General features: G+C 39.8%; 1 protein-coding gene and 1 long non-coding RNA gene across 8 annotated transcripts in view; one reads left to right on the plus strand and one right to left on the minus strand.

Moving 5' to 3' along the window:
* The window catches only part of LOC143680020 (uncharacterized), a 62,421-nt gene that overhangs the window by 25,434 nt on the left and 18,034 nt on the right, over positions 1–18,953 (minus strand). The window lies entirely within an intron of this gene.
* CADM3 (cell adhesion molecule 3) overlaps positions 17,278–18,953 on the plus strand; it is a 31,891-nt gene continuing 30,215 nt past the window's right edge. For 2 of the 7 annotated variants that reach the window (XM_077156587.1, XM_077156591.1), the window contains exons 1-2: positions 17,278–17,356; positions 18,473–18,567. In XM_077156587.1, the coding sequence (XP_077012702.1) occupies positions 18,537–18,567 (31 nt within the window). In that variant the 5' untranslated portion in view covers positions 17,278–17,356; positions 18,473–18,536. Of the gene's footprint in view, positions 17,411–17,459; positions 17,482–17,505; positions 17,601–18,472; positions 18,568–18,953 lie in introns of those variants that run through there. The other 5 variants (XM_077156586.1, XM_077156590.1, XM_077156592.1 and 2 more) reach the window with 4 other exon arrangements.

Genomic DNA, 18,953 nt, shown 5'->3' on the forward strand with positions numbered 1-18,953 from the left:
ATCCTTAACACCTTGCTGCTTCTTAGAGCATTATATGTTCTCCACAGCTTGGACTCTCAGTTCTCCGACTCTGTCCAGGAGTTTCAATCATTTATTTATTTACTTACTTTGGCAATGATCTCACTTGGTGCTGGGGATACAAAGATGAAAGAAACAATGACATGACTCCACCCTCAAGGAGTCGTGGCCAAATTCCAATAAGGGAACTACTATGGAAGGCATATGGAAGGCATACGGTGGCATAAGATGGTATTTTTTCCAAGTTCAATCAGAGGCTATGGAAGCAGAAAGGCCTAGATTCAATTCGAACTGGGAGCTTAATTACTTTGCCATCTTGAGAAAATTACTTAACTTCTCCGATCTTCAGTTTCTTCATTTGTAAAGTGGGGGTAATAATACAATAATGCTATTGATAAAAATTAGCTGAGATGTCATGGCCCAAAGTCTCTGCTCCCTTCCTTCCTCTATTCCATGGGTTATAACCCTCAGCTATTGCTGGGTTGTTCCCTTTCCTGTTTATATCCTCTCTTCATCTCTCCCCCAACCTCCACCCCCAACAAACCCACAGAAATTTCTCCATTCTGGCAAGCAACATTCACCTTGAGTCTTTCCAGGTATTCCTTATACTTATAATCTCTATCAACAAAAATTACTCTGAACTTAGTCCAGGGTTTCTTTTCAAATAAGAGACGTCTCTCTGACATTTCTTTTTCATTTTATCATCCATAAATCAGATAATGCTTCTTGAAAAGCAAGTATGAATAATGTCTCTAAACTAGGTTTTTAATTTTAAAATAGGGAGGGAAACATTCAAAGAAAGCAATATTTTTAAAGCGGCAGGAAAGATGAGGTTAAGTCACTCAAAATGACTGAAGACAGTATATTTTATCTTCTTTGAAATTAAGTTCATGTCATTTGTGTTTATGTAAACTCCTTAGAAGATAAGTATATTCCTCTTCAAAAAAAAAAAAAAACCCTACTGATTTAACCCTACAAAAATATGTGACTCAAACATTACTCATGCTGCTAATTGAATACCTCTCCTTGACCCTACAGACAAATTGGTGCTGCTCATACATTATTTCATAACGAAATTATTATGGGATACATAAGACAATGCCAAAAAAATTCTCCCTCTGGCCTGGAAACAAATACAATTAAATCCCATATCCACTTCTGGTCCTACTCACAGCCTCCCCAAAGTGCCTATACCAACTAATCCATGTTTTAAACATTAGGAGATGTTAGATGGAGTAAGACAGTGAAATAGTCACATAGGCAACACAGGCTTTGCACTCTATATTTTGATCTTGCAAAAATGCCCCCAACTTTATTAATTCAATCTACTGTGAGCAAATTCTCTAGAAGTGGTTTCCATATACCAACTTCTCCTGTCCCTACCTACGAGCGGCTCCCTCTTAATATCTCACCCCTTGGTAATCAGCCCACCTCAGCACCTTGTCAGAATAAAGAGCTTTGCGAGGTCAAGTCTTATGGTGCTAGATCCACTCTGCAAAACTAACAGACGTCAGTTCAAAACTCCCTGTTCTTTAAAGAAGAGCAAAATGGACATCCCTATAGAGTAAAGGCCCTTCAGTTCCATTCTGGACATTTTGTTCTTACGTGGTCTTGCCCCATGCTCATTCATCTATTCCTCACCTTATGCATTTTTCTAGCCTCATCATAACAAAGCATTTAATTCCTCTGAGTTTCCATTGCCCTCATTCTTCAGTCAATAAGCCTTGATTCAATTGAACAATTGCACATTGTTCTTTGTCTCCCCACCTCCTCTCTTATCCTCTAAGAGGGAAGAAGTGAGATAATCCAGGTAATAATTAAAACTGAGAATTAAGTCAAAGAAGAGCAAATACAGACTTAATTTTGCTTTAATCACCTCCTCCAACTTTCAGAAACCATTCCTGGCATAGCCCAGTCCAAATGGGTAACACAGGCTTTTCAAGCTTATCCCAAAATATACCTAGAACCAATCTATCTAGACATTGGGATGGACCTCCAAGGGCTCCTCAAGATCATATTAGAGTCCATAATCATAAGTTAAGGTAGTTCTCAAGCCTAAAACTAGATTTGGGAATAGTGAAGTATCTGGAGATAGAATCTGCATTTCCTGGGAAACTACCCCATGGTTACTCTCCTGTCCCTGTGAGTAACTTCCTCATCTCCCACCTGGCTACAGAATTCCAGAGATGTGTTCCAAGGATATGAAGTCTCTGTTTTATCAAGAAGGATGATGAAGTCAGCAGTGTTCAACAGAAGAGAGACAGTGGGCTGGCATGACCGTCCAGGTCCCTCTAAGAATTTAGAAGTAAAATTTCCCTCTGTTTCATCTGGATCCCCCAACAAATGAGTTAATTACTAGTGTTTCTTTCTAACTCAACTCCCTTTCTCTTCTTTAAATTCCAACACTCTACATCTCAGTTTCTAATCCCAAGACATAACCTACTTGTGTGTTCAGACCTACCTCCCCAGTCTTGTCTTCTTTTTTGTCTTACCGTCCTCAACAATTTTCTCCTTCCTTCTCAATGTCCATCATCTTTAGTCATTTTCTGCTTTAAAAAGTTACTTTCCCCTCTGTGCACACCCCTCTTCATTCATGTCCTTTAAATTTGCCCCCTCATTCTGCAGTCCTTTTCCCATCTAGCCCATAATGCTCAATTCCTTAGGCCACGTCCCCGCATATTCTCATTTGCCGTAGGACCCGTCTATTCCAGACACTCTTGTCCAAAGTCACTAATCCTATTCTCCCTCAGATGCAGCCCACTGGTCTTCACTCTCTCTGTGTCCTTCAAGCCACCATCCTGAAGGCCCTCTGAGCTCCTCTGCCAGCCCCTCAATCATTTCACTCTGTCATTTGGCCCCAGAGGCTTAAGTATTGCCCATTCTTTGTCCCTAGGCCCTTTTTCTTCCCTCTAGATTTCATTCTCGAGACCTCCATCCCTCCAGTTCTGATCTCCCATCCTCCTTAACCCGTCAATCTCTAGTACCTGCTCTGCCAAACGTCCTTCCACCCGGTGGATCCAGTATGAGGTTCTTCAGGCTTGTCCAGAATGACTTGCTGGTTCCTCCTTTATTTCTCATGCTCACCTCGAGGATCTGACTGGATCTACAAAACACCTGCGTCTGTTTCACGTCTTTGATTGGGACTCTGTACCAATGGCTATAAAAATGGGAGGCCCTGAGTAGGACCCTGAGTTACCAGGGGGGTGGGGTTAGCATCCTTCATCTTTACAGTCACTCTGGAGCCCTGGTTCTAAAAGGTCCAGATATGCCAGGCCAGAGGCCAAAGAGTTAGAAGATGGATTTACAACAAGGCAAATATTCTACAGTCGTAGGTCAAAGAAGTAAAAGACACCAATTTCACCTAATATCATGAGTAAACTCAGCTTTCCCTATCTCAGTCCCACTTCCCCTTCAGGCTGGTATGAGTCCTCAGGTGAACAGGGTAAAGCAACTCCATATTGGAAAAGAGAATAAAGTATTCACCTTTTACAATGTATCAGTTTAATTAAGCAAAATGTATAACCATGAAATGGTCCAGAGATTAAACTTGTCCTTACATAAGCATCTTTTATTTGGCAAATCATACCAACATCTATACACCATTTATTCTGACACAATGGTTGACCATTGCCTAAACAGGATCAGCCTTGTCTGGCCCTAAAGAGCATTCAGTCTCAGCACTGAAGACAAGGTCAAGAGTAAGTCATTTATCTCATTCAGGTTTAGCTTCTCCTCCTCTAAAACGTGGTAGCTGAATTCCCAAGGTCCTGCCTAGCTCTAAGTCTAGCATTCTAAGAAATGGTATTAAGAGAAATAATAATGATGATAAAAGTATTTTGAGGAGTGCAGGGATCACCCAATGTTAGAATTCTCCTCTGAAATGCCAGAGACAAGGGTTTGATTCCCAGAGCCTGCACATGCCAACAAAAAAAAAAAAAAAAGTAGTTTGAATTCATTATGCCACTTTAACATCAGAACCATCCTGTAGTGCTGTAGTGTAGGAGAGGCAGTTCTCATCACCATCCTTTTAAAAAAGAAAAAAAAAGCTTGACCGGAGACATTAATGGGCTTGCCCACAATCACTCAGTTAGTAAGTAGTAGGGTTAGGACCAGCCTCTCTCTGTGCAGTGTTCTGACCTCTGTCACCGCTGCAGACAGGCTTCCACAAACGTGCCCACTGAGAGGTATGCACGAGTCCCTTTAAAATTTGTCCCAGGAAGCAAAGGTGTGAGACCTTTCCCCCAAGATCTCTTTCAGGTTTCTGCAATCACAGAGTGGTGCTCCAAGGAGAGGATACACTAGAAGAGGCAGTCAAGTCTGGGAATGATGTAAGGTAGAATAAAAGGTTGTGAGTGCTTATCAGGAAGAATAGCACTAGATAAGTTCTCTACGATCTCTACTTTAGTGGCTCATTCTACTACCAGTTACATAAGTTGGACACAGGAAACTGATTCCAGATAAATAAAACAACTTGCTCAATATCAATTAACTAGTCATTCACAAACCTGGTACCCACTTTCAGAATATCTGACTACTATTCAGTTCTCTTTTCACTCCACCCTAATGTCACTTAATCACACTTGAATATATAGTCTCTTTAATAAAATAGTGAAGGGTACTCTCCTGTCTCTCAAATAACCTCTCCCCGGAATTACAGACTTCAAAAGGAGAAAATTTTAAAAAATAATTTAGTCTCACTTTTAACTATACACATCAGCTGAATTTTTACCATGCGCATTTATTGCTTTATAGATGTAAAAAAAAGAAAACTCATTTGAAGATTAAACTGCTAATGCTGAGTGAATTATTACTTTCCATTCTCTGTATTTCTTTAGTCTATAAATTTTTGTCAACCCTCTCCAGCTGTAATTATATGGATTAGTAAACTCAGACCCATAGAAATTAAATTACTTATCCAATATGACACACACTCAAAAAGATTGCTGTTCTGGTCCAATTGGAAAACTGTAGACCTGAAACTGAGGATGAATCCCAGCCCTGGGACTGATTGGATGATGACAGGTGCCTAAATGAACCTCTCCGAGACTCAGATTAGACATTTGATTTTTAGAAAATTCATGAAAGTGATAATATCTATCGTGCAAGGTTATTACAAGGAATAAATAAGATAAAAGATGAGAAAATCTTAAGTAGACTAACGTCTGGCAGTCACTCTTTTTGCACAGAAAAGTGTATACTCAGTCACTTTTCCCTTACTTCCTACTTACCCCTCAACTGGCTGCAGTCTAGGTTCTGATAAAATGTTCTTGCTAAAGTCACTAATGGCCTCCTAGTCATCAAATCCACCTTTCCACAGCATTTCACACTGCTGACCACACCCTTCTTCTTGAAAGTCCTCACTCCCCGGCTATTCTCACTCTCCTCCTACTTCTTGGCCCTTCCTTTTCAGTCTATTTCACCAAGCGGGCCTCTTCTTTCTGCTGCTTAAAAATCAGTATTCCACAGAGCAGTGCTCACCAGGCTTCGAGTCAGAATGCCAGCAGCATCTTTATTTTATTAAATAGAAGAGAAAAGAGATAGCATAGGATAGGATAGAGTAGAACAGAAAACATCAGAGGGCATCACCCTCTATTAAGACTAAGGATTGTTTTATGAAACTATTGTTTTAGTTACAAGTACCTGTATATGTGTGGGCATGAGTGTTCTGGATCATCATAAAAATGTAATTTCTTTTGTGGTTTGCGGTAAAAACAAAACACTGCCCTACAGTGTTTCTTGGCTACCTTCATCTCTGTTTTCTCCCTTGATGTTGTTAAATTGCATCATGGCACCTACCATCAACTAAGAGGTGAACATTCTCAAACCCATGCCTCAAAATCCAAACTGGTATATTCAGCTGCCTTCAGAGTACCATGCCATGACTCACAGGCATCTCAACTGAGAAATGCACAAATATGAATTTATATTTTTCATAAGCCTTCTGGTCTTCTCACATACACTAATTTAGTTAATGGTTGCACCATCCACCTACTTATCTATTTTTCCACAAACCCATGAATACTTACTTTATACCAAGCAACGTGCTAGGCAGTGGAGATAAAAATATATTGAAGCCACCATATCTACACTCAATAAAGTACAGTCAGAAGCAGAAAAATAAGCCAAATCATACAACAAAGTTGCCTAACTGTAGAGATAAATCCAAAGATACTACAACAGCAAAGGAGATGGGCAAACCAATCCAGCCTAAGTCTAAGAACATTTTCTAGCAGGCCAGACCTAAGCTGAGATTTAAAGTAAGAATAGTCATTAATCAGAAGAAAAAGGAGAAAAAGAGGTCAGGGTGGGGAGTGAGAGAGTGTGTGTGTGTGTGTGTGTGTGTGTGTGTGTGTGTGTGTGTATTGTGGGTTAGGGAAACGAAAGAGGAAGGGGAAGAGGGGACAGCAGGAGCAAAAATACAGCCCAAACTCACCACGTCGCTAAAAGAAACTACAAGAATGAGGTGTTGCAGAAGGACCAGTTCCAGGCAGGGAGTGGCAAAGCATGCGACTGGAAAGAAAAGGAAAGTCAGTCCAGATCATGGAGATTCCATATGGCTATGTTAAAGGAAATAGATTTCAATCTGCAGGAGAAGTGGAGGCAGTGAAGTCTTTTAAGTAAGGTCTGATTTCATTTGCTTTTCATAGATCACTCTGGATAATTCTGTGTGGTGGGTAATTCCAAAGGGGCACAGTGAGGCGACTTTTGAAATAATCAAGGTATGTTATAATGGAGATGGAACCACAGTCAAGAAATGGTTACACACTACTAATAAATTGAAAGGAGAAGGCTGATTTGATAAAAGTAGTATTGGGGAGACAGATTGGTCATCCAATCACTAACATTAGGAACCTGGAATCTGATGAGATTTCTCCCCCAACTCTTATCTTCCAAAAATAATCTGTTACTAGTTCTATCAGTTCTGTCTCTTTACTAGCTCTCAAATCTATCCTTCACTCTCCATTTCCACTCCTTCTGCCTAATTCAGAAATCCCACCCCCCAGGATGATTTTTAGAAGTATTCCAATAATCTCCTCCCCGATCTGTACCCAGCTCTGCTCTCCTCCCACCCATCTGCCAGACCACCAATGGAGTGATGATGAGTTTTCCTGAAGACAAAATCCCTCAATGTTTCTCCATTGCCTAAATTGTTTTTCAATTTCCATACTGCCTAAGCGCTATTTATTTATCATCTGATCCCTGTCTTTTCAGCTTATCTACTAATACTATTAACTATTACCTTACTTCTGCCTTATGTTCTGCAATGCCAAAGTACTTCAGTTCCTGGGAAGGGAAGGGAAGGGAAGGGAAGGGAAGGGAAGGGAAGGGATGGGTAGGGAAGGGAAGGGAACAAGACGGCTCCAGTTTTACAATCACATGGCCTGATATGCAACGTATCTCCTTTCTGGAATACACTTCTCTTCTACCCACCCTCACATCTACCTGGAAGATTTTTCCTCCTCTTTGAAAATTCAGTTCAATCACCTCGTTTTCTGTAATATCTTCCCTGATATTCACCACAACCCCAAGCAGATTGGATCACACCCATCTTCGCAGCATTACCGCACCCTGTGCATATGGCTATTGGCACACTGAGTGCCCTGTGCTGCAATCAATTTCATGCATGTCTGTTTCCTACCAGACGACAAGCACTTGAGTTCTTTCTAACCTTGACAGTCTGAGCAGTGCCTGGCACATGGTAGTTACCCAATATGTTTACTGAAAAAAGAATGAATAAATAAACAACACAGCCAGAAAAGGTCTTCTTCCTCCTTCAATGCCATGGCCAGTTCCATGATACCACAATTCTTTGTTTTATTATTTAATGGAAATATTAGATGGGAACTTTGAAATGAGACCTGAGAACTTTTAACTTCTGCTGTTCTACCTCAAAGTGGCGAGCTCCAGTTTTTCTCCAGAGCACCAGATTTTATATTCAGTCTACTGAACATTTCCTTTTAGATAGGTTTCCAACAAACTAAACTTACCATGGTTTAAACAAAACTAAATCTTCCACCATCCCAAAACACTACAACCCACAAAAAACATCTCCTGTTTCCACTATTTCTTTCCATATTTCCACATTTTCCAAGTCACTCACACTCTAAAACTAAGAGCCATGCCTGCCTTCTCCCTCTCTCTTGCTTCCCATAACCAATGCCAAGTATAGCTTATCCTTTCTATTTTTCAAAGCCGTCACTCTATCTCAGGACATTTTACTTTGTTCCTGGATTTCTATCACCATATTTTAACTGATCTCCCTGGAATAAGATCTTAAAATTATTTTTCTTTCATTTTTAATCACTCAATACATATGCACATGATGACTATTTTAAAAATTTAAATATACAGTATAAAGAATTACAATCGCCCTGCTTATGTCTTAAATCTCACTCCCACCCAGAAATGATTACCTGAGTTTATTGTGCATCTTAATAGGAGCACTCATTGAATGCCTGCCATGACAGGAAACTATACAAGGTACTTCAAATGAATTAATTTATCTAATTCTCACATCAACCCTTGGGAAAAGTACTATTATTATCTCTATTTTTCCTACAAGTAAAATAAAATAGTGAGAGGTTAAGTATCTTACAGCCAGTAAGTAGCTATCATTTCCATAAACATATATTTACATATATATAGAAAATATAACATATGCATGCATTGTTTTAAGCTTTTTTTCCTATTTTAACTTACTATTTTCACTTAACCATACATCTTGGGTATCTTTCCATGTTGGCACACATAGATTTATCTCATTTTTTTAAACTGTTAGGTGTTATTGCAAAATAAGGACATAACATAATTTATTTAACCAACTTACAACTGATGGATATTTAGGTTGTTTTCCATTTTTCATTACTGGAAACAATGATGTGATGCACATCCTGTACATAAATCATTACACTGATATGTGAAGAGATCTATAGCAGAGATTTGTGGAAATGGCGCTGCTGATATTTCCATTGTAAATTTTGATACATTCTGCCAAAATATCCTCCAAAAAGGCTCAACCAATTTACATTCTCACTAACAATGCATGATGGTTCCTGTCCTCCCATACACTTGCCAACACTAAATATTATGCCATTTTTAATTTTTAACAATCTAACAATCTCTGATGCTTTTTAAATAATCCAGGTTCTCTCTGATGTTTACATGTGCTGGGTAACTGAATTTTCTGAAAATAATCATATCCTTTGCCTATTTATCCACTGAATCTTGTATCTTTTTAAGGACTATTAATTTGTGGGATATTTTGCATATTATCAATTTTAACATTTGCTATACATATTATAAACAAGATTCACCCAGTCTGTAACTTGTTTTTTAATTTTGAGTATGGTGTCTACCATTATATCAATTCTAAATCTCATGCAGTCAAATTTATCAGTCCTTTCCTTTATGGATTCTGGATTTTGTGTCTTGATCAGGAAGGCATTTTCCACTCCAAGTGGGAAAAGTTTGTTAAAATAATTTTGTGTTTCTTTTTTTAATTCAGTACTTTAGTCCATCTGAAATTTATTTTTGCATACACTATGAGGGAGGGCTCCAAGCACACTCTCACCATCTCCCCACTCCTTCCCAACTGCCAAACAGATAACCAATTATTCCAGTGCCATTCCTTAAACAGGACAACCCCCAGGCACTAATTACAAATGTAGTATAAGGATGAAAGTCACAACCTTCTTCATATACCAAATTCCTACAGTGGATATTGACTTGCTCTTTCTTCTGTTCCATGGATCTATTTATGCATTCCTGTGTGAATGCTGCACTGTCTTAATTGCTATCATTTTAAAGTAACTTAGGATATCTGGCAAGTTTTCCTCTCCTCTCACCCATGTGTGTGTTCAAAATAATTGTGGTTATTCTTGGACTTTATTTTCCAAAAGAATATTAGAATTGGCTGGTCAAGTCCCATAAAATACCCTACTGGGTTTAGTAGGGGATTGCACTGAATTTGCAGGTTAACAGTGAGAAAGAACTAATATCTTTATCACACTGAATCTGAGGAATGATCTTTTGATATCAATTTAATCATATAACATCCTGCCACAAAATTTTTCTGACTTATCTTTGATAAAAATAAATTTCTTCAGTGCTTGGTTTCCAAGTCCCACTTTCCCCAATTTGGTTTAAAGCCAGCTCACCAAACTTGCTGCCCTTTGTTCTCACCCACAGAGTTTTTCAAACAAACTAGCATACCTATTTTATCCTAAATAGTTCTCATTTTCCTTGCTTACACTGCTATGCAATGAGAAGAGGAAGAAAGCAGGTTTACTCTCTGTCTACGCATCCTCATTCCCGAGACACTGGCACTCGGAGTCTATCAAGACCCACCGTTACCCTTCAGGAGGCAGGACAGGCATATTTTTATTAGAATAAAGAGATCTGAGGTCGAGGGCAAGAAGAGAGTCTTTCTGTGATTAAATACCAAGAGCAAAATACTAATCTAACTACATTCATAAGATAGAGAATTGGGTGTTGAACTGGGCAACAGATAATCGGGTCTGGAGCTTGAAGCAACCTTACAGGAGCCCATTCTCTCAAGATGCAGGATATGTTACCTTCCGTGTGCCTGACAGACGAAATAAATATTAGAGAGCACCGAAGAAAGGTTAAAGGAACTGAGATGATTCTACCTGGGAAGAGAAGACTGAAATTAAGCTGGAAAATGTTTTATGTATGCTTTCTAAGCTCAGGAGTTGGGTGCTGAGTCTTCTAAGGAGCTAGGGAAAAGCTGCATTACAGCAAACTAACCACACTGAGGGAGCAGAGGATCAGGAATAGTGAGGGGTCAGCATGGCCACACGAGGGTAGCAGAGAGCAGCCTATGCCTGACCAGAGCAAACACTAAGTCCCGGGTTAAAGTGAAAAAATGCCCTAAACATATCCATCTCCTTTCTGGCTCAGTCAAAGGAATAGCAAAAAAAAAAGAAAAAGAAAGAAAAAGGTCAACTTGACAGGCATGCACATTGGCTACACTGGTCCACAATGAAACAAGTCCTAAGAGAGGAAGCTCTGGTGGCAACACTCCGGTGGCAATGGATTATTATTATTCACCTGGGGAGAGAATACTATTCGTAGAAAGCTCAGGAATTTTAAGGTAAAAAAAAGATCTTGGGATCAAAATGCACCACAAATGACCATGAGTTAGCCAAGGAAGACAGTTTACAAAATAAGAATAAAAGAACACACAAGAGACAACATCTCACAGTCAGTCCATTATTGTCAAGGCCTTACTCAACCTTCTGGGATATGTTCTGAACCCAACATCCAAGAGAAAAGGGTGACAAAGGAGGCACTAAAAAGAGGAAAGAACTGGCAAAAGGTTAGGAATTAGGGTACTTCACCTGATATACAGGAGGCCGAAGGGTGATTTAATAACAGTCTTAAAGCCTCTGGAGGGACATTATATAAAGGTTGGTAAAGGGAAAGAGATGTTTTCTTTCACTGGAAGCTTTAATGACAGTGGGAGGTTTACTTTGGAGCTAAGATAGAAGTTCCTCATTGTAAGGTTAAAGTGTAAAATCAGAGAATTTGGGCATTCTAAATGTGATGGGCGAGGGTATTGTCTTTTATTCATTCATTCATTCATTCAACCATTTAATACACATCTACTTTATGTCAGGCACTGTTAGGTGCAATAAATATCATTCCATTTTCTGGCAACACAACTTTGATCAAAATAGACAGGGTTTCTGTTCTCATGGAGCTTTTATTCACTGGGAGCAGGGGGGCAGACAATAAACAGAAGACAAATTATTAAGAAACTAGCAAATAATGATCGATGATTGCAAAAGAATGGGAAAGCTTCTAGATGACATTTAAGCAAGATATAAAAGTAAGAAGGTGCCAGCTCTGCACAGAGTAGAGGAGGGGCTCAGAAGGACCAGCCAGGGCAGAGGTTTAAGCATGAGCTCTGTGTGTTGGCGATTTGGAAAAAAAAGTGTGGCTGCAATGGAGTGGAAGAATTAATGAGCTCAGAGAGGGAGACAAGGACCAGATTGTGTAGGATTTTATAAACAAAGCTAGCCATCACTGGAGAGGAGGAGTCGAGAAAATTATTTGTTGAAAAGATCAGTGACATTTTTTTTGGTTTTAAAATCTAATACAACTGTGTTCTAATGAGCTATTTACACATATGAATCTTTTGGGGGTCAAAGAACTCTGTGAGGAGATGCAGGTTGTGGTGTGTTGTTTCTCAGGATTGTCAAGTTCTAAGAATCACCCAGAAGCGGTTGCTAACAGTAAGGTCAGTAATCTTTATTAACAAATAGAATCATAATCTCCTGGAACCCCACAATATTTTTAACAGGTTATCCCAGACAACTTTTATAATCAGGCATAGATGAGTATACTGATTTGCTAGAATAACCAAAAATATTAGAAAAATTAAACTAAGATCTAAATTAAGATCTCAGCTCCACCAGTTAGTGTGTGGCTTGTAACAGGTTACCAAATTTTCCAAGCCTCGTTTTTCTCATCTGTAAAACAGGCACAATACTTCCTACAAGTCATACAGCCATGCATAAAGACTAAATGACACGGCATATTCAAAATGCAGACCATAAAAGGTACTCCACAAATGCTGAATGAATAAATAGATGCATGAATATATGAAATGTATGCATGATTATATATACATATATACATACACATTCACTCTTTTCAATGCTTGCTATTTTGATTCCGCAATGTTCCTGACCACCCACAGAGAGCCCAGGGTCTCAGAGAATGGAGGTGGTATCCTGGCCCAGAAGCCAGTCTCCACCCTCAGTCTCCCTCTTAGACTTCTCCTCCTCCCTGCTCCCGTTCAACTGGCCCAGCTCATCTACATCACCAGCCCCTCCCCTGTCCCTTCCCACCTTTACCCACCCCTAAAACAGAAAATAGCTCATTTGTCTTTCTCCCCCCTCCACTCTGCCCTGGAGCTGACCCCCAGCCAGTTACCAGGGAGATGGTCTGGGTAACAGGTGCTACCGAATACAGGCTGCTTCTGCCAGAAACTGAATAGGTGACTACCCACCCAGTTTGTCCAGGACTTTCCTGGGAAACTCTACAGTCCCATGAAAACCAGGATGGTTGATCACTGCTTCTTCTATGCAACTTTATGACCCAGTTGTTCACTTAATCTGGAGGTGCAGTCTCGCTGTGCCGCCCTGTGCATCTGTGTGCTCTGCAGCACAGTCTCTACTGTGTAGTAGTAGCTGGGTCCTGTAACTATTTTCTGGGTGTAATCGGTTCATTACCCATAGGACCTAAGACAAGACCACACCCAGTGAGTCCTATTCAGTGTCATGGTACCAGGTTTGTGGTCCCCAGAAGGGTCAGACTTCTATATCAAAAGATTTGTTTCCTCCAATCCATCCATCTACCACTGCCAAAGTTATCTTTCTAAAATGCAAATCTAGCACTGACTTTTCCCTGCTTAAAACCCTTCAATGACTCCTTGGGTGCATAATAAGGAACAATATAAGCATATATTCCCTTTAAACTTGGCCACCACTGACTACACTGTTTCCTGCTTTACTGCAACTGCCCATGTTGTTCATTCTCTTGTAATGGCTTTCAGGCTTCCCACACCTGGCCAACTCTTCGTGATTCCTTAGTGTGCCCCACAAATTAATCTCTGCCTTTTCTTTCCTTCCACCATACCTTATATTTAATTTTACTGCACCACTTACCATGTGGTATGGTAATTACGTATTTGCATTCCTATCTTTCTTACTGGACCATGAGTTCCTTGAAGGTAGGTTTCATGTCTTACCTTTGTATTCTAAAAGTCCTTAGCAATGGAAATTGACATTTGTTACAGAAGTTTTTTAACATTCATAATTCTCTTATGATTCAATAAAACCATTACACTGTCATATCGGTTTTAATTATCAGGTATTTTTTATCTTGAACCTTACCCTATCTCTGACTCTTATGTTATTCCTCATAGATAAAATGAGACTCAAAGATGGGCTGGGAATTGGGGATGGCATAAGAACATCCACTGAGCATTTTATTTTGTAACTTAGAAAGAAGATAAACAAAATAAATAGGATTTTATTGAATAGCCAGGACAAAATACCCAGTTTCAATTAGTATCATTCATGTCATATAGACACTGAGTGAACTGTGAATGAATGAAAGAGTACATAAGTGAATGCATAAATAAATGATAGATCAGTAAGTTCTGCTCTGGATATATGACTTTTGTGTTTATACATAACCATGTATGCTCACCAGGCGTGGCTATAAAATTTTCAAACTCGTGTTTGATTTAGTTAGTTTTAACAAATGGACCACAATTCTACTACTCAGAATTCTTCTAGACCTTCTCTTTGGGAACTGCTTAAGAACACGAGACAACATGTAAGTCCACCTTGAAACCACTTACTATCATTTTACAGCCAAGTCCTGTTTTTGTATTACCCAAAATGACCCACCATTATCTATATGATTTGGATCCCAAAGACATTTGACAATTTTCAAAATTAAAAGCCAATCTCAACGGATGAAAATTTTCCACAACTAAAGCTATGCAAAAGGATGTGACGGGTTCTGAAGTCAATTCCAAAAATTACAGAATACACTGAGTAAGCAGATGAAAATGCGTGTGTGTGTGTGTATATATATATATATTAGAATCAGTCACCTTCTTTTGCACACATTGCACCATTATGAACACATACATTCGTGTGAGGAATTCGGTAATGAAATGTGGTTATATGCATGCATGTGGGTCTGGAAAAACGGTTTATCAAGACTACGTGTTTATAAACATATCATTTCAGTTTAATAGAACAAACTATACATTCACTGATCGTCATTTTTTAAGCTACATACCAGCAACATCAAAATGCATGAAATGAAATATCATTCCTGTCCTCATGAGCTCACAATTAGAGGGATAAAACACGTAAACAAACCATTGCAACACAGTGACAGAAGTATAATAGTGGCAGCATATATTCAGTAGATTGATAGCACCTAGGAAAGAGTGATTATCTCTGGGTAGAAGACATCACACCTAATCAAACTTTGAATGGATAAACACAAGTTTCATCAAGCTTAATGAGATGGGCAATCCAGGTATAGAAGGCAGTATGTGCAAAGACACTGAGGCATGAAACAACACGGTATGCTTGGGAAATTACAGGCCATTTGACATTGCTGAAGCACGGAATGCAAGGGTGGGATGTGGAGTTGCTGCACTGGAGAGACCACAGATACCCACGTAGCTGAAAATGTGTACTTTTGTTTGCAGATGATTACGTATACCTACTGTTTCCCCATAATACATCAATCAGCTCGTAGCTGAAGCAACAGTGATACATATATTTATTACATGATTTTATTTTTGCCAGAACTTATCACAAACATTTTCCCTGGCCCCTGTTCATAGTTGCTCTAGTCCTCCATTACGCTCTCACCTTTAATTTATTTCCCCATGCAATCTACTTATTCTGCTCCTCTTCCCCTTGGCCTCCCCATATCAATCGCAGCCTTTCTACTGTCTCATAGGTTGTCCTCCTTTCTAATAGCAAATGACTCCCCTTCTCTCCTTCAGAACCAGCTCAAATGTCCTCTTCTCTAGGAAGCCTTCCCTAGGTGAATGTAATGGTTTAAGAATTCAGATTTTGGAGAAAGACAAATCTGTATTTGAAACCCGGAACTATCAATCACACTCTTTGCGCTCTCAGACCCGTCATTTCCTACTCTGGGTCTATCTGTCCTTCTCTGTAAAACAGAAGTAATGCAGACTGCATAGAGGGCTTGTGAATATTTAAGGGACTAATAAGTGCAAATAACTGAGTATAGGATTTGGCACACAGTGGCCCTTAGTAGTTATTGCTATTAGGCTAATCATAAAATTGTCTAGTGATTCTCATGCCTAAGTCATATATATCCATAGGGTGATTTAATTTGTAGGCATTTACCTTGGCTTTATCTGCCTTGTTAATAAGCCTTGGGGAGCTGCGATGCTGCACAAATCCAAAGTGAATGATACTCCTTGGAATTGTGCAATATGGCAACCCTGGGAAGGAGGCCTTTCTTTTCAGTCTATTTCTTTTAATATTTTGGATATTTTAACTTTATAAATAAATTAGTTCATGGAAAGTGTCAATGGGGTTTCTGAGCTGGGAAATGGGGGACTTCTGGGGGAAGGGCTGGGGAATTTTAATTTGGTTTCTATTCTGTATATTTATTTTTAAAAGAAAAATCTTGATACTAATTAAACTCAGTATTTTAGACATCATTCCAGTCAGAGTTAATGAGAATTTTAGGAGAGGGTCATTCAAAAAATATTTATTGACAAAAGGAGAAATGAGCACAGGCTTTAAAGTTAAACAGACTTAGATTTGAACTCACTACTTACAAATTACATAATCTTGTTAAACCTGTGTTTTATCCTATTTGTAAGGGAGCTAATGAGCTACTGTATGTAGAGTTTGTAGCATACAATCTGGTAAAGGATGGATTCTCAATAAACGGTACCTATGATAATTTTTATGTGAAAGTCGCTGTCCTAGTTGCTGGTTTAAAACAGGTTAGAATTAAGATGCTGGTTAAAACTGACAATTAAAATGGAGTTGGTATTAGGATTAGTGGCTAGAAGCTAGAATCTGTAATAGATTAGGGTTAGGATTGAAATTAGAATTCAATTAAGGTTAGAATTAAAATGCGTACAGAGGTTATTATTAAGGATGAAGTTAATTAAAACAGGATAATAGAATTAAGAATCGGTATGAGGAGTACTGGTTTAGTTGGGTGGAAAATTGAAGAGGAAAGCAATGTGAAAGCTTAGGCAGAATTTACTGATAAAGATCATAGAGAGGAGAAGGGTAATAGTGGAAAGCAGAATCTACATGGATACATAGCCAAGCCTTCTGAGTTCTCTTCCTATAGGTGCTATCATATCGCTCCCAGACGAATATGTAAAATCCACCCCGCCCCACCCTGCTCAGACCCAGTTCCCTCCCGCTCCCCTCCTGAGGAGGGAGAGGCGCGGGGAAAGGAATGCCCAGCGCCCACGCAGCTGTGTCTGGCCCAGCATCAATGCCAGCACCACATTCCACACCCCCAGCTCCCCAGGCTGTTGCTGAGTGGACAGGGGTATCCAGGAGCCAAGAGGCACCGACCTTGCCCCACCCCCAACTTTCACTGTAGTTACCCGGGTTATAATCCCACTGACAACCTGCTCTGGACTTGGCTCAAGTCTCTGAGAAACACATCCTGTATGTCATAGTAGTTTAGAGTGTTAAGTAACCATGGAGATCACAATCCAACATGGATTCTTTTATTTTACATATTTTTATGACTGGGATAATCTTCATAGGTCAGTCTTTCTAGGACTCAGTTGTCGGTGGATAGGGTGCCTGTAGAATGCCGGGTATGCGTGTAAAAAAGGAATTCGAATGTGCAGACCTGGGGAGTTATTACAAATGGGGACAGGACATCAGGGTAGGAGAGACTGCTCTCTCACTCTGAGATATGCAGGCATGAGGAATTCCTTATGGATACTGCTCTAGGAATACCAGGAATGACTTTCCTTATCCACTCTGCCCTCTCCCCCCACCCAGGTGCCCATGAAGATACAGGGAAAGGACAGCTGTCTCCCTTCCCCATCTAATATTGACATCCCTTTTACTAGCTAGCTATACGAGTAGAGAAAGTCACTTAGCTTCTCTGAGTTTCATTTTCCTCATTTATTCAACAAGGGATACTAATTAGAAAATCTTGAAGTCCCCTTACAACTCTAAACTCCTTTATTCTATAATTCTAAAAGCCAATGACTGTTTCCTAAGCCTAAATTGCTGCCAAACTGATGCTGATGATGCAGAAAAGGGGAGAGGAGCCAGTGGGAAAAGAGCATTCCAGAGTTTCATTTCCTAGCTCTTTACTCTCCAAAACAGCTTTCCTCTTTCCCTCCCACCCTTGGTTCTCATCCCATGCAGTTACAGTAGAGGGTGGGGCCAGACTAGCAGAATCATTAGAGAATTAAGGAGGGGAAAGGCAGAAGGGGATCACTGCAGAGCAGCAGATGGAAAAAATGATTTGTTAATCCCATATCCTGTCCTCCCCTCTCACCCATCTCCAACTCCCTTACCATACACTAACCTGTCTTCTATTAAGCTGAGCTTAGATGAGCTCTAAGGTTTCTTCTAGCTCCAAAGATAATACTCTTTATCCTTCAAAACCCTATAACCAGTAACAACCTAATCCTTGCCCCTCTGAAGCCCAATTTTCTTTTTTAATCCACAAGCAATCCTTCTTCCTCTCTGCATGACTAACGCCATGCCAACCTGGTCCCAACTCTGCCAGAAAGTCCAATATTCCCTTTATCTCCTATCCACACCCTCTTACTCCAGCCTCTTCTGTTATAGCCAGGTCCCCACATATAAGCCAGCATCTTCCATATCCCTCAACTAAGCCCTCCATCTTCATCTCTCAGAGATTTCAAGACATCAGAGCCATTGAGAAAATGAACCCCAGGGATGGTTTGGAGGCACTGAGAAATGTCAAGTCAGGCAAGTCAAACAGCCAAAGGTACTCAAAACTTACCCTGTAAGAAACTCTTATTAGCTATCTAGACACTCATGAAATTTTTAAGAGACAGAGCTGTCCTCCCTGAGACCACTGAAGCAGTGCGTGAAGACAGTCGGGCAGCACCCTGACTGTCCTGAAGGATATCTTGGGAATATTTTCTTGGACTTTTCATCAGTTACTAACATTTGTACCAAGTTTTACTGATTACAAAGTACTTTCCACATTCTAGTGCGTGAAATACTAAGGGACAGAGACATTAATGACATCACAGAAGGCTGAGAAACCCTGTCTTGGAGGGAGAAAGGGTATTGAAACATTAGCTGAAAGAGACATTGTCATTAATACAGAAAGAGGAACCTCCAGGAGTTAGAAGACATGGACCCAGA

This window comes from Tamandua tetradactyla, chromosome 4, assembly GCF_023851605.1.
Source record: "Tamandua tetradactyla isolate mTamTet1 chromosome 4, mTamTet1.pri, whole genome shotgun sequence".
In the NCBI taxonomy this organism is placed as follows: domain Eukaryota; kingdom Metazoa; phylum Chordata; class Mammalia; order Pilosa; family Myrmecophagidae; genus Tamandua; species Tamandua tetradactyla.